The sequence below is a fragment of the Felis catus genome, chromosome B2, assembly GCF_018350175.1.
Source record: "Felis catus isolate Fca126 chromosome B2, F.catus_Fca126_mat1.0, whole genome shotgun sequence".
NCBI lineage: Eukaryota > Metazoa > Chordata > Mammalia > Carnivora > Felidae > Felis > Felis catus.
The window spans coordinates 5,157,798-5,172,746 of record NC_058372.1 but is presented as its reverse complement, the minus strand read 5'-3'; the positions used below and the strand labels follow the sequence as shown (position 1 = coordinate 5,172,746).

Genomic DNA, 14,949 nt, shown 5'->3' with positions numbered 1-14,949 from the left:
TGCGTGTTGTATGTAAGTGTTGAATCACTGAATTCTACTCCTGAAACCAATATTGTGCTCTATGTTAACTAAGTACAATTTAAATAAAAACTTGGAAAAAAAAGAATCAAAAGTACCTCGTAAAGTGACATTTCACTATACATAAATTTTATCCCAACAAATAAGTGCTAGAGAAAGGCTTTTAATAATAATTTTCCTGAAGTTCCCACAAGGTTTTATATGATGAAGCTCTCCCACAAGTCTACCTTAGTAAAACCCTCAGATAAAAGGAAGCAATGATTTGGCAACATATGACAAAGTCCTTAAAAACATACAGGACTCTGACTGGAGATTTTACTTGTACTCCTAAATTTAACTATAAGGATGTTAGCCCAAACACTGAATAATGGGGCCCAATTTTTTTTTCTTTCCTTTTTTTTCTTCTCTTTATTTTTTGTTTATTTATTTATTTTTTCAATATATGAAATTTATTGTCAAATTGGTTTCCATACAACACCCAGTGCTCATCCCAAAAGGTAATGGGGCCCAATTGATAAAATACCATGTATCAGCACAGCACCAAACATGATGTTACAGAATATTTACTGACGTGGATAATCATGATACATGGAATCCAAATGCAGACCCACACACGTGTGAGAAATTGAGAGTTGTGACCTGCAGACTGGGAAAAGATATGCCCGACCAGCCAATAAACGGTACTGGGACAACTGGCTGATTATCCATATGGGGAAAATTAGACTGGCTCTCACAACAGTATAAAAACTTAGATGTGAAAGATAAAACTTTTAAATTTTCATTAAATCTAGGGGCGGCTGGGTGGCTCAGTCAGTTAAGCACCCGACTTCAGCTCAGGTCATGATCTCACATTTTGTGAGTTTGAGCCTGCATAGGGCTCTGTACTGACGGCTCGGAGTCTGGAGCCTGCTTCGGATTCTGTGTCTCCCTCTCTCTGCCCCTTCCCTGCTCATGTTCTGTCTTTCTCTCTCAAAAATGAATAAACATTAAAAAAAAAAAAAATTAAACAAGTCCAGAAAATCCTGGAAGATTTGCTCCATGTGCATGTAATCCACACATCAAAAAAAAAAAAAAAAAAAAAATCTAGAAGATAGCTTCTAAACATCCTATACATTTTGATCTAATAAGAAAAAAAATGTTTTAAGTTCATGTAGGTATAGAAAAAAGACCATAAACATAAATGCCATACAGTTAAGGGTGTTTATTTCCAGACAGACTTATGAGGGATATTTTTTTCTTTCTAATTACAGATACATGATGAGTTTTTTTGTTTTTTTTTTCAATGTTTATTTATTTTGGGGACAGAGAGAGACAGAGCATGGACGGGGGAGGGGCAGAGAGAGAGGGAGACACAGAATCGGAAGCAGGCTCCAGGCTCTGAGCCATCAGCCCAGAGCCTGACGCGGGGCTCGAACTCCCAGACCGTGAGATCGTGACCTGGCTGAAGTCGGACGCTTAACCGACTGCACCACCCAGGCGCCCCCATGATGAGTTTTTAAAAACTTTTATGGCAAATGTGCATTATTCTCTTTTAAAGGTTTTTTTTTTTCTTAAGTTTATTTGAGAGAGGGAGAGAGAGCGGGGCAGGGACAGGGGGAGGGAGGGGGGAGGGAGAGAGAGGGAGAGAGAGGGGGAGAGAGAGAGAGAGAGAGAGAGAGAGAGAATGAAGCCCAAGCAGGCTCCACACTGTCAGTACAGAGCCCAATGCGGGGCTTGAACCCACAAACCATGAGTTCGTGACCTGAGCCGAAGTCGGATGCTCAGCCAACTGAGACACCCAGGCGCCCCTGCTTTATTCTTACCATAAGAAGAAAAGTATATTATTATTAACTCCCCAATTATTACTTGTCTCTTGAAACCCTGTATCTCTTCTGGATCCAGCTGTGACTGCCTTGCCAAGGGGGTAAACTAAAAATAAACACACAGACCCCACCCCAGAGACATGCCGTTGGCAAACAGGCACAGGAAAAGAGGCCCCACCTCACGTCATCGGGGCAAATGCAAATTAAAACAACAATGAGAGAGCACCACACACCTGTTTGAATGGCCAAAGTCGAAACTCTGATGGCACCCAGTGCTGGTGAGGGTGTAGAAAAGCTCTCCTTCACTGCAGGTGGGAAAGCCAAAGCTCCAGCCACTTTGCAAGACGGCTTGCTGGTTTCTTTCAAAACCTGAACATATTCTTACCGTATGATCCAGCACTCACACTCCTTGGGATTTGCCCAAAGGAGCTGAAGGCTTAAGTCCACACGAAAATCTGTACGTGGATATTTACGGCAGCTTTATTTGCATTGGGTCAATGGAGAAATAAACTGTGGTCCATCCAGACAATGGAATATGACTCAGTGCTAAAAAGAAATGAGCTATCAAGCCATGAAAGGGCAAAGAAGAGCCATAAATGCACTTTACGAAGTAAAAGAAGCCAATCTGAGAAGGCTACTTACTGCACAATTCTGAGTATATGACATTCTGGAAGAGACAAAACTATGAAGACAGTAAAAAGATCAGTGTTCACCAGAGAGGGGGCAGGGGAGACAGATGAATTAGTGGAGCACAGAGGGTTTTTGGGGAGAGAACACGATAGATACCTGCGCGATATCGATGTATGAGATTATGATAGCCATCTGCCATTACACATTTGTCCAAACCCATAGAATGTGCAACAGCAAGAAGGAACCCTAAGGCTGTAGGCTTGAACTATAGGCTTCAACTGATTAGGATGCATTAGTGTTGACTCATCCTGGGTAAAATACATACAATGCTTGCGAATGATGTTCATGATGGGGGCAGCTATGCATAGGTCAGGGCAGAAGGCATGTGGGAAATCTCTGCATCTTCCTGTCAATTTTACTGTAAAACCTAAAACTGCTCTAAAAAAAAAATAAAGTTAAAAAAAAAAAAAAGCCATACATGAGCATTGGATGCCCCATGTGGCTGCTCACCCAGCCTTCACAGAGCCTACAGATTCCTCGAGATCCACTCTTAATAATAAAATAAGCTTGCAGAACTAGCTAAGTCTGTCTTTCTGTCTGTCTTTCTTTGTCTCTCTCTCTTTTAGTATGGTGAAGAATATATAAAACAAAAAGTACCATTTTAACTATTTTTAACTATGTAATTCAGTGGTATTAAGTACATTTACACTATTGTGTAATCCCTATGGCCATCCATTTCCAGAACTTTGTCATCATCCCAAACTGAAACTCTGTATCCATTAAGCACTAACTCCACATTTCCCCTCTCCCATCCCCCCCGCCCAAGGCGACCACTATTCTGCTTTCTATCTCTATGAATTCGTCTACTCTACCTCATGTAAGTGGGATCGTCTGTCCCTTGTGAATGGCTTCATTCACTTCACCTAATGTCTTTGAGGTTCATCCATGTTATAGTATATGTCAGAATTTCGTTTTCTGAGGCTGAATAATATTCCATTATATGCGTGTACCACATTTTGCTGACCCCTTCATCTGTGGATGGACATTTTGGCTGTCCCACCTTTTGGCTATTATGAGGAATGCAGCTATGAACATTGGTGCATGTTACAGACGGAATATTTGTGTCTCCCCCCCCAAATTCGTATGATGAAACCTAATCCCTGATGTGATTGGTACTTCGAAGTGGGGCCTTCAAGAGGTGATTAGATCATTACGGCAGAGAATGGGATCGGTGCCCTTGTAAAAGAGACCTCAGAGAGCTCCCTTACCCCTTTCTCAATCCTTCTGCCATGTGAGGACACAGCGAGAAAGTGGCTGTCTATGAACGAGGAAACGGACCCTCACCAGACACCCAAGCTGCCGGCACCCTAACCTTGGACTGCCTAGCCTCCAGAACTATGAGGAACAAATTTCTGTCATTTATAAGCCACCCAGACTCTAGTACTTTTGCTGTAATCGTCCAAACAGACTCAGACGGTATGCAAGCACGAATCCTGCTGTCGATTCTTCTGGGTACACATACCTACAAGTGAGACTGCAGATACGGCCATTCTAGGTTTACTCTTTTGGGGAACTGCCAAACTGTCTTCCAAGCAGCTGCATAACTTCACGTTCCTACCAGCAATGCACAAGGGCTCCCATTTCGTCATAGCCTCACCAACACGTGCTGTTTTCCAGTTTTTAAATGATAGCTATACTAATGCAGTAGAGTGCTTCTTAAACTGATATTACACATAAACCAGAACAGGAGTTTTCACAACATACATACAATTTAAAATGCTCCAGAGATGAATCAGTCAGATGCTTGGGAGCTTCTTAACCTAGTCAGACTCTGGCGCGACTGGGTGGCTCAGTCGGTTGGGCATCTGATTTCAGCTCAGGTCATGATCTCGCAGTCCATGAGTTCAAGCCCCAGGTCAAGCTCTGTGCTGACAGCTCAGAGCCTGGAGCCTGCTTCAGATTCTGTATCTCCCTCTCTCTGCCCCTCCACCACTAACACTCTGTCTCTGTCTCTCTCAAAAGTAAATAAACATTAAAAAAATATATTTTTTAAAACATCCTAGTCAGACTTCAGAAGATTTATAAATATATGGATGCACTGATAGACCCATGGATGGATTTCACAGAAGTACGAATATATGCTCTTTCTTTGAAATCACTGGATTCTTAAAGTGGTATATGAGATCTTAAAAATGTAGTAAACCAAAATGTTTATGCTACAGGCAAATAGTGGAGGAAAATTATAGTTTTAAAAGCTTTATAGACATTCAAGGAAGCTCTAATATGAATGATCCAAGATTCTGGTCTAAGAATTTATAAGAAGAGCAAAGTAAACCAAAGTAAACAGAAGTAAAGAAATAGTAGAGATAAGAGCAGAAATCAACAAATTAAAAAACAGACAAAATAAGCAAAGCTCTAGTTATGTTAATAATTAGTTTGAAAATATAAACAAAATTAACAAAAACCTTAATCACACTGATCAAGAAGAAAAGAGAACACAAATCACCAATGGTGGAAATGAAGATGGGGTTATCACCACAGACCCTACAGACATGAAAGGATAATATGAAAATACTTATGAAATCCTTTGAACCAACAAATCTGACAATTCAGATGAACAGGCAGAATTCTTGAAAAATGCAACTTACCACAAACCACAAGAAAAAAAACAAAAACAGAAAACCTAAACAGCCTTACAACTATTTTAAAAACTGCATTTGTTACCCAAAACTTTTCCAAAAAGAAGGGCATCTGGGTAGCTCTGTCCATTAAGCATCTGACTCTTGGTTTTGGCTCAGGTCACGATCTCTCAGTCCATGAGATTGAGCCCCGCGTGGAGCTCTGTGCTGACAACACAGAGCCTACTTGGGATTCTCTCTCCCCCTCTCTCTCTGCCGCTATCCTGCTCACACTCTCTCACTCTCAAAAAATAAATAAATAAACATGTAAAAAAATAATAAATAGCATCCATTTAAAACAAAACCAGAAAAACTTTCCCAAAAAGAAAATTCCAGGCCCAGCTGATTTTACCAGTGAATTCTATAAAATATTCAAGAAGAAATACCACCAGCTGTTCACAAATGTTTCAGAAAGAGAAGAAGCCAGCTTGTTTTAATAGGCAAGTGTGATCCTCAGACCCTAAGTTGAGAAAGACATTGCAAGAAGAGAAAGGCATAGACCAATACCTTTCATGAAGACAAAAAACCCTTAGCAAAATAGTAGTAAGTTTAATCTAAGGCTAAACGAAAAGGATATAATGACCATACAGCATTTAACCCATGAACACAAGGTTGATTTAACATTCAAAAATATCACACAATACATAAAAATAACTCAAAATAGATCCTAGATCTGAATATAAAACCTAGAACTACAAAAGTTCTAGGAAAAAACCATAGGAAATCTTTGCAGTCTTGGGATAGGCAATGGTTACTTAAAACAGAACACAAAAAGCATGAAAAAAAAGAAAAAAAAATTGATGAATCACACCTGATAGAAATTCAAAACTTTTCCTCTTTGAAAGATTAATAAAAAGTCACATACTGGCAGAAAATATCCACAACACATATATAAAATAATAAACTTGTTTCAGGGCACCTGGGTGGCTCAGTCAGTTAAGCAACCAACTCTTGATTTCGGCTCAGCTCATGATCTCATGGTTCATGGGATTGAGCCCTGCATCAGGCTCTGCGCTGACAGTGCAAAGCCTGCTTGGGATTCTCTGTCTCCGCCCCTCCTCTGTTCATTCACTCTCTCAAACTAAATAAACATAATAAAATAAAATAAAATAAAACAAAACAAAATAATGAACGTACTACTTCAGAATATATAGACTCTTACAACTAAATAGGAACAAAATTACAATTTCATTTATTTATTATTTATTTATTTATTTATTTATTTATTTATGAGAGAGCACGTGTGCATGAGTGTGAACAGAGGAGGGGGCAGAGGGAGACTCTCAAGCAGGCTCTACACTAAGCGCAGAGCCCCATGCGGGGCTTGATCCCATGACCCTGGGATCATGACCTGAGCCAAAATCAAGAGTTGGACCCTCAACCAACTGAGCCACTCACATACCCCAATACAATTTTCTTTTTTTTTTTTTTCGAACGTTTTTTTATTTATTTTTGGGACAGAGAGAGACAGAGCATGAACGGGGGAGGGGCAGAGAGAGAGGGAGACACAGAATCGGAAACAGGCTCCAGGCTCTGAGCCATCAGCCCAGAGCCCGACGTGGGGCTCGAACTCACGGACCGCGAGATTGTGACCTGGCTGAAGTCGGACGCTTAACCGACTGCACCACCCAGGCGCCCCAGCCAATACAATTTTCAAAATAAGAAAAGGAGGGGCACCTGACCGGCTCAGTCAATAGAGCATTGAAACTCTTGGTCTTGGGGTCATGAGTTTAGGTCCCACATTGGGGTTAGTTTACTTAAAAAAAATAAAAGGGTATTTAAAAAATAAAATAGGAAAAGGATACTTCCCAAAAGAAGTTATATGAATGGGGGCGCCTCGGTTGAGCATCCGACTTTGGCTCAAGTCATGATCTCATGGTTCGTGAGCTCAAGCCCTGCGTCAGGCTCTGTGCTGACAGCTCAGAACCTGGAGGCTGCTTCAGTTTCTGTCTCCTCTCTCTGCCCCTCCCCTGCTCACACTCTGTCTCACTCTCTCTCTCAAAAACAAATAAATGTAATAAAAAAAAAACCTTAAAAAGTTATATGAATGGTCAATAAGCACCTGAAAATATGCTTAATATCATTAGCCATCAGGAAAATGCAAATTAAAACCATAATGAGACACTACCACCCATCAAATTAGATGAAATTAAAAAGTACTGGTGAGGATGTGGAGACTGGAACTCTCATACACGGAAGGTGGGATTGTAAAATACTACACCCACCTCAGGAAAGAATTTGGCCATTTCTTAAAATATTAAACTTAAACTCACCACAGAACCTGACCTTTCCACTCTTGGATAACTTACCCCCCCGAAATAAAAATATCTGTCCACACAAAGACTTATAACAAATATTAATGGCAGCTTTATTTGTAATAGCTCAAAGCTATTACAGGTAATAGCTATTACAGCTATTTATTTGTAACAAATAAATAGCTTTATTTGTAATAGCTCAAAGCTATTACAGGTAATTTACAGCTGTAAACAGCCTGGGGTGCCTGGGTGGCATAGTCAGTTAAGCATCTAACTTGGGCTCAGGTCATGATTTCACAATTCATGTGTTCAAGCCTCACGTCAGGCTCTGTGCTGACAGCTTGGAGCCTGAAGACTGCTTTGGATTCTGTGTCTCCGTGTGTGTGTGTGTGTGTGTGTGTGTGTGTGCGCGCGCGTGTGTGTGTCTCTCTCTGTGTGCCCCTCCCCAGCTCACGCTTGGTCTCTCCCTCTCCTTCAAAAATAAACATAAAAAAAATTTTTTTAATGTTTTTAAGGCTGTAAACAGTACAGATGTTCATACTATCCATACTAGATGGAAGGATAAATACATTGTGGTACATCCATACGTTGGAATAGTAATCAGGAATAAAAAGGAACAAATCACAGGGGCGCCTGGGTGGCTCAGTTGGTTAAGTGTCTGACTCTTGATTTCGACTCAGGTCATGATCTCACAGTTTGTGACTTCAAGCCCCACTTTGGGCTCTGTGCTTACGGCACCGGAGCCTGCTTTCCCTCTCTCTGCCCCTCCCCTGCACATGCGTGCACGCTCTCTCTCAAAATAAGTACACTTAAAAAAATAAAAATTGAGTTATGAAAAGAAACAGAGAAAACAGATAAATCATACGCTGCCTCACTTTGACTCTGAAGACACAAACTTTCTCTTACAGAACTCGACACAGCAAAAAGATGTGAGGGGCGCCTGGATGGCTCAGTAGGTTAAGCATCCGACTTCAGCTCAGGTCATGATCTCGTGGTTCATGGGTTCAAGTCCCGCGTCGGGCTCTGTGCTGACAACTCAGAGCCTGGAGCCTGCTTCGGATTCTGGGTCTCCCTCTCTCTCTCTGCCCCTCCCCCACTCACACTCTATCTCCCTCCCAAAAATAAATGAACATTACAAAAAATTTTTTTTAAATATGCCAGCAACATACCATTCCTGACAACCAAAACCAAACGTCTCCAACAAGCCAGCACTTATCATACACATCCATCAGTGAGGACTTCAGTCTCAAGTCGCTGCCACCCAAAACCCCCAAGGAAACCAAATCCACCCCGCCTCCCGACTGAAATGAGAAGCAGCACAGTATGTTTTATAGGCATCGATCCAAGGAACTAGTCAACACATAAGTACGAGGAAGCACAGTAAAGGTGGGGGAACCACTTGCCTGAAAGTATAGTTTCTGGGAACAAGGTTAGACAGACGGGGGACTTGGCGGGGGTCTCCTCTCGGAAGGGGCCGTTAATTCCTTCCCAGCGATAACTCACTATTCTCATGTCGTCTGGACTTTCTAGAGAGATTTAAAAGTAAGTGAAACCTAGAATGAAATGCAAGAACCGTACAGTTTTGTAATTTACAGTCCTCATGCTTCAATTTGTTTTTGTATGAAATCGCGTAATTACACAGATACCAATGGCCGTGTATTATGTGCTACCAGGGGGATTTCTTCTTCTCCCTGGACTATCATCACTGTTGTTCTCCCGAATTTCCACCAGATTTGAGAGGGCTGTTTGCGCTCGGTTGTGAATCTTAAAAAAACACACTGACAGGTGCTTTGCTTTTTAAAACAACAACAACAACAACAACAAAAAACAGGAGTCAAACAGATGAAGCACACTGAAATGCTTTTTCCCTAGAACATGATACCCTTCTGATGATCTGACAGAGGTATCTGAACTGACAGATTCATAAAGAACTAAGAGACACTTATACGTATTTTATGCGACACCTTTTACAACCCTGATCATTGAGGTGTAAATCCAAAGAAAGGTAGTACCTTATAAGAAGACTGCCCATTTCTGCTTCGAAAGAGAACAAAACGGGCCACACAGAATCACAGACATTTAGACCCGGAAGGGAGTCAGCTGCATTTAATTCAGTTAAAGAAAGAACTAGTTGGTGCGACACACGAATAATCCCAAACAGTTTCCTGTACCTGAGTCGTCCTGAATTAGAGAAATCAAAATGCAGTACATGTCCTCATGTAAATAGTTTCATCTGAAATATGCTTTTTTTTTCAGGTTGTGAAGAGGGAAATGTGGATAGTGATATCTGAATAGACACAAATGATCACATCAGTGGGAATTCTGTATATTTGCAAAATGGAACTGCATTAGCGGCTGACAAGTACTCTCCTTCCAACAACCAAGGATCTATTCTTTACAGGATCTGGTATTAGCTTTGTGATTAACTGCACACATATGCAAATACCGGTCACACTGAGACTGATCATACTTTGTCATACACTGTCCTATATCTCGATCTATCTATACGAACGTACTGTCAAACGTAGGGGATGTTTTCCATCCACTGTCATTTGCACGAATGTCTGTAGTCACACAGGGGCCCCTTCCACGTGTAAGAGAAGGAACGAACTCTGACTGAATTAACACAACACAACCCACCCTGGACGAAGGCAACCCCTCTTGTGTGCATTAAAGTGATTTTCCTGTTGTTCATCTCATTCGCTACGTCAAAAGGAGATGTGCTAACAATGGCTTTAATTCCAAATCCAATGGCTGGGCCCCGAAGAAGTTTCCACAGACAAGTGAGACACACATGAGACAAAGGCCGTGACGAGGCACCTGAAGGGCTGGGAGCTACATGCCCCGTGAGGAAGACGCTCACGTATCCACACTGGTGTGCGAGGTCTCCCGGCCTCCACAAGGAGCACTGATAAACCTCGTGGCCCACGGGGCGGAGAGACCCTGACTTGTCCCAGATACCCATGGCTGCCGTCGATGAATGCTGACGTCAAAGGCAGGGTGAGCACTTGCATCTGGGGAGAAATCACTGCCGTGGGGGGCAGGTTGACTCTTCTGGCTGTATGACAGAGAAAGGGACACTGGCTGAGCCTGCTATGTGTGTGTATATCATAACCCCAGTATAGCATCTGCTTTTTAAAAGTTGGTTATAGGGGCACCAGGGTGGCTCCGTCGGTTAAGCGTCCGACTTCAGCTCAGGTCATGATCTCAGGGTTCGTGAGTTCGAGCCCCGTGTCGGGCTGTGTGCTGACAGCTCGGAGCCTGGAGCCTGCTTCCGATTCTGTGTCTCCCTCTCTCTCTCTCTCTCTCTCTGCTCCTCCCCCACTCACACTCTGTCTCTCTCTCAAAAGTCAATAAACATTAAAAAAAAATGTTTTTTTTTAAAAAGTTGGTTATAAAATGTCCTGTCAAGAAGGTGTCTATCCCACAGGCCTCAGCTGTGGAGAGTACTTCCTCAAGTTTTGCAACCTTCCGGTCAATTTAGGAGCTTGTTTGCAGGTTTACATTTTTGCAGGCTGAGTCCCGGCTCAGGGGACATGGTGAGAACCAGGTAATAATAACCTGGGTAATAACAACCCCGGGCTTTATCGCGGAACGTGGACAGTAGGTGCCGAAAGGGAGCAACGGAGTACGGTTCCAGCTCCTCCGACAGAGGGGAGTTTTGAGCCCCTGGGGGAATGGCTGGGAGGCGGAGCGGGCACACAGGTGGCCCACCCGGACGAGGGTACACCTGTCTCTAATTCCCACAGATGCACTGACCCGGGGGCTGGTGGCAGCCCGAAAGCCCACTGCGTGCCTCCCCTGGCCCCTCGGGGGCTTAGCCGACCCTATCTGAAAAAGCCTTCCGCGGCAGGTAAGGCGGAGTCACAAGGAAGGGGGTGGAGGGGTGACAGGAGCAAATGCCGGACAGAGAAACCTAAGGGCGGCTTTAAATAGCAGAGTTGAGCAAGTACTGAGAAACACAGAATGGAGAAAGGAAACCAAAAAACACACCACATCGTTGTCGCTTATTTTCTCTATAGTAGAGCCAAATGTAAAAAATAAAAAATCCATTACCGTTTTATTCGGGCACCAAAAACAGAGATACACCTGTACGACACGAGGCCATTCTCCTACAGGGGCCTACCTGGCTGAACAGTGACACTGACGTATCCTTCTCCAAAGGCATTTTCACTGGAAACTGCTACTTTGAACGCGTCAAGTCCTGCTGACAACTGCAACAGAAATAAAAGCTACACAGGTAAACGCTCAAAAGACATAATGGGACCGTTGCCTCAGAAGTCCTAAGATACTGGAGTGCATGGGTGGCTCAGTCGGTTAAACGTCCGGCTCTTGACTTCGGCCCAAGTCATGATCTCATGGTTCGTGAGTTCAAGTCCCACGGTGGGCCCCGTGCTGACAGCTCAGAGCCTGCATGAGATTCTCTCTCCTTCTCTCTCTGCCCCTCCCCCGACTCATGTCTTCTCTCTCTCTCCGTCAAAATAAATATACTTAAAAAAAAAAAAATCCTAAACTATCGGAAAAGCCATTCCTCCTGAAGTGAGCACAGCACAGGGGCTCAGGACACAGCCTCATCGGAGCCCTGCAGACATGGCCACAGGTGTGAAGCCTGTGCCCCGTCACACTGAAGAGGCCATCTGCCCCCCAGAAAGGCCTGCAGCTGAGCTACAGGTGTTCCCGGGCTGTAAGTGAGGGGCGTAAGTGAGGGGGGCTGGCCGAGGGGGGCAGTTCTTAAACTCGTGTGCAAGGGAATCACGCCTTTTTACTCGCTCTGGGGAGTCGGCCATCAGCAGCCTGGGGGCCACGCTCGGAGGAACCATGCCCAGTGACTCGAGGCCGACGTGAGCTTGCACAGCACCCACGGCCATGGGGTCTCGCGAACAAGGACGAGATAATCACAGGTGGGAAACCAGATCCTCTAGCAGCTGAGGCAGTTCATTCATCCTTCCGGGCCAGGAAGGGGGCGCGTTTCCTCTCGTGAGGTGCTGACATCTTGGAGCAGTACGTGATGGCCAAAGCATCCGTGTGTGGGAATCAAACCTCTGGCAGTTCTAGAAACGTGGCTGCTCGCGGAGCAGAGATGACCAGAATGCCTCTACCTCTACCGAGAGAGGGAGACTTAGAACACAGGCTTTTTAACCTCAACAGAGATTCTGACATTTCACCATCTGCCCATCTACATGGTTGTGACTTGACTCATTTGTATCCTCCTTCTGATCTCAATCGTAAAACAGACTTCAGGGGTCAGCAGCTCAAGTGTGAACTGAATTCTGTGGCGTGCTGTCATATCCGGCCAGTCTCCAGTTACTTATTTGAGAGAGACTAAGCATTTGCATGTGTCTTTCGTTTATTTCATCTCGGAGTCTACCGGGTGGCTTAGCAAGCTCCATTCATAGCTGTACGTGGTCTCTGAGAGCAAAAAAGGAATACGAGTGAGTAGTCATAAATTCTGAAAAGTTACTATATACAATCTGGGCAGAGGAAAGGAGAGGACGGCCCTAATTCCAGCAGAAGAGATGCCGGACATATCCTGAAACCAGCTTTCAACTAAGAAATAGCAAGTTTCTCTATCTTTCTAATGGAAAATTTCTGTTTTAGTAGGGAAACACACAGCTTACAGAAAATTCATGAAATGTGGAAAGTAGAAAAAAAGAAAAAGGAAAAAAAAATCTCCCTGATCTCATAGTTAGCATTTGATGACTTTCCTTTCCTTTCAGGGTGACTATAGATACATAGAAAGATAGCTAGATACATAGGTAGGTAGGTAGGTAGGTAGATAGATAGATAGATAGATAGATTTCAACACAGTATATAACCCACTGTACTTTTTCTCCTTTTAATAAAAGGCAAGGAGATTTCCATTTGTTTCATCCGTCACGGGGGTTTACTGAAGGACGTAGAAACAGATTAAACTCTTCTGTATAAAGATGAAGTTGTCTCCCACAGTGAGATGCTAGTTCAAGTACAAAGTATCTCAGTAACAGGATTAAAGGAAATGCCAAATATTATCATCTCTGTTTAAATTTTGACCCATATGTGACGGGGGCAGGGGACAGATGAAGGGACTAACCTGAATGAGAACATCCAACACCCTACGAACGAATATACCTTAAGAAAGAATGCCTTTGACAGGTCAGAGGGATGGCTCCCATGTTTGCTGAATAGTAGGGCATAGGACAAGCAGAAGAAAGGGCATTTTGAGAAACATTTTTGGAAGAGGTGGTGTGAGGCATCCTGAGTACCTCAGAGCCCCATTGCCCACACCGCAGTAGCTGAAAACAGCTTCGTGCCCCCTCCTGCCCCCTCTCCGCAGGGGGTTACCACAGGTCGGACTCTGGGATGTGGAAACCTCTCCTGCTCGAACACGTCTCTTGCTTTGCCTCTTCAGTAATGCATGGCTTTCTGTCTGGACCAATTAAGGGGCGTGTCCTATATGAGTTTCCCATACTCTTTCTCCATTTGAAACTACTTCAGTATGGTGTTTTTTATTTTTTAACATTTATTCATTTTTGAGAGAGAAAGAGAGAGAGAGAGAGAGAGAGAGAGAGAGAGAGAGACAGAGCATAAGCGGCAGGGGGGCAGAGAGAGTGGCAGACGCAGAATCAGAAGCAGGCTCTAGGCTCTGAGCTGTCAGCACAGGGCCCAACGCGGGGACTGAACTCATGGACCACAAGATCATGAACCGAGCTGAAGTCAGACGCTTGACCGACTGAGCTACCCAGGCGCCCCTAAACTACTTCAGTTAAGATTCAATGCTTATGACCACCAAAGCCTCGCCATGACTCCCAAACCTTCAGTCGTGACCTCACACAGTGTTGTGAAAATGAATCCCTGCTGTAAAGTACCTGTAAAGACCAGTTAAGAGCAACCCAGCTAAGGGGCCCCTGGGGTCACACAGGAAAGTCAAACTCTCACCTGCGGGAGGCGCCGGCACAACAAAAGCCTTCAGTTCAACTTCATTTTCTGGTAAAGTTATTAGATTATCTCCAGTGGACACCAGTTGTTTCACTAAAAGTTGGTTAGAAATAGTACATTCCTTTATATATGATAGTGATGTTATATTGCTTCCCTGCAACAGATTATTTCTTAGTAGCCACAAGATAAAATAACATATATTTTTCTAGTAGTTCCTCCTGTGATTTATTGAAGACACTTTTTTCCTCTGGCTAGGAACTGAGCCATGACTCGCATTCTGTTGCAGAACAGACTTCGTAAATTTTAAGCCATCTATGTGAGTTGACAAGGTGAAGAAAATAATGATTTGGATTGGGTGAGCACGGCATTGGATAACAAGGTTGTACAGAACAGGTCGGGTACTGTGGGTGGAATCTATTTTCCTTCCTACCATCAAGCTCCTCTTACCTCCCTGGTGTGTGCTGTTTTTATTAAAAAATGGAGTGTAATCATGAGTGTTTCTGTATCATTAGTCACACACTGCTCAGTTCTTCTTTTTTTTTTTAATTTTTTTTTAATGTTTATTTATCATTGAGAGACAGAGAGAGACAGAGCATGAGCAGGGGAGGAGCAGAGAGAGGAGGAGACACAGAATCCGAAGCAGGCTCCGGG

General features: G+C 43.5%; 1 protein-coding gene across 1 annotated transcript in view; it reads right to left on the bottom strand.

The window, feature by feature from the left end:
- Positions 1-14,949, bottom strand: part of KIAA0319 (KIAA0319 ortholog) — a 61,485-nt gene that overhangs the window by 43,898 nt on the left and 2,638 nt on the right. The window contains 4 exon segments of the mRNA XM_045057056.1: positions 10,204-10,441; positions 11,510-11,597; positions 12,150-12,792; positions 14,299-14,391. Of these exon segments, the coding sequence (XP_044912991.1) occupies positions 10,204-10,441; positions 11,510-11,597; positions 12,150-12,251 (428 nt within the window). The 5' untranslated portion in view covers positions 12,252-12,792; positions 14,299-14,391.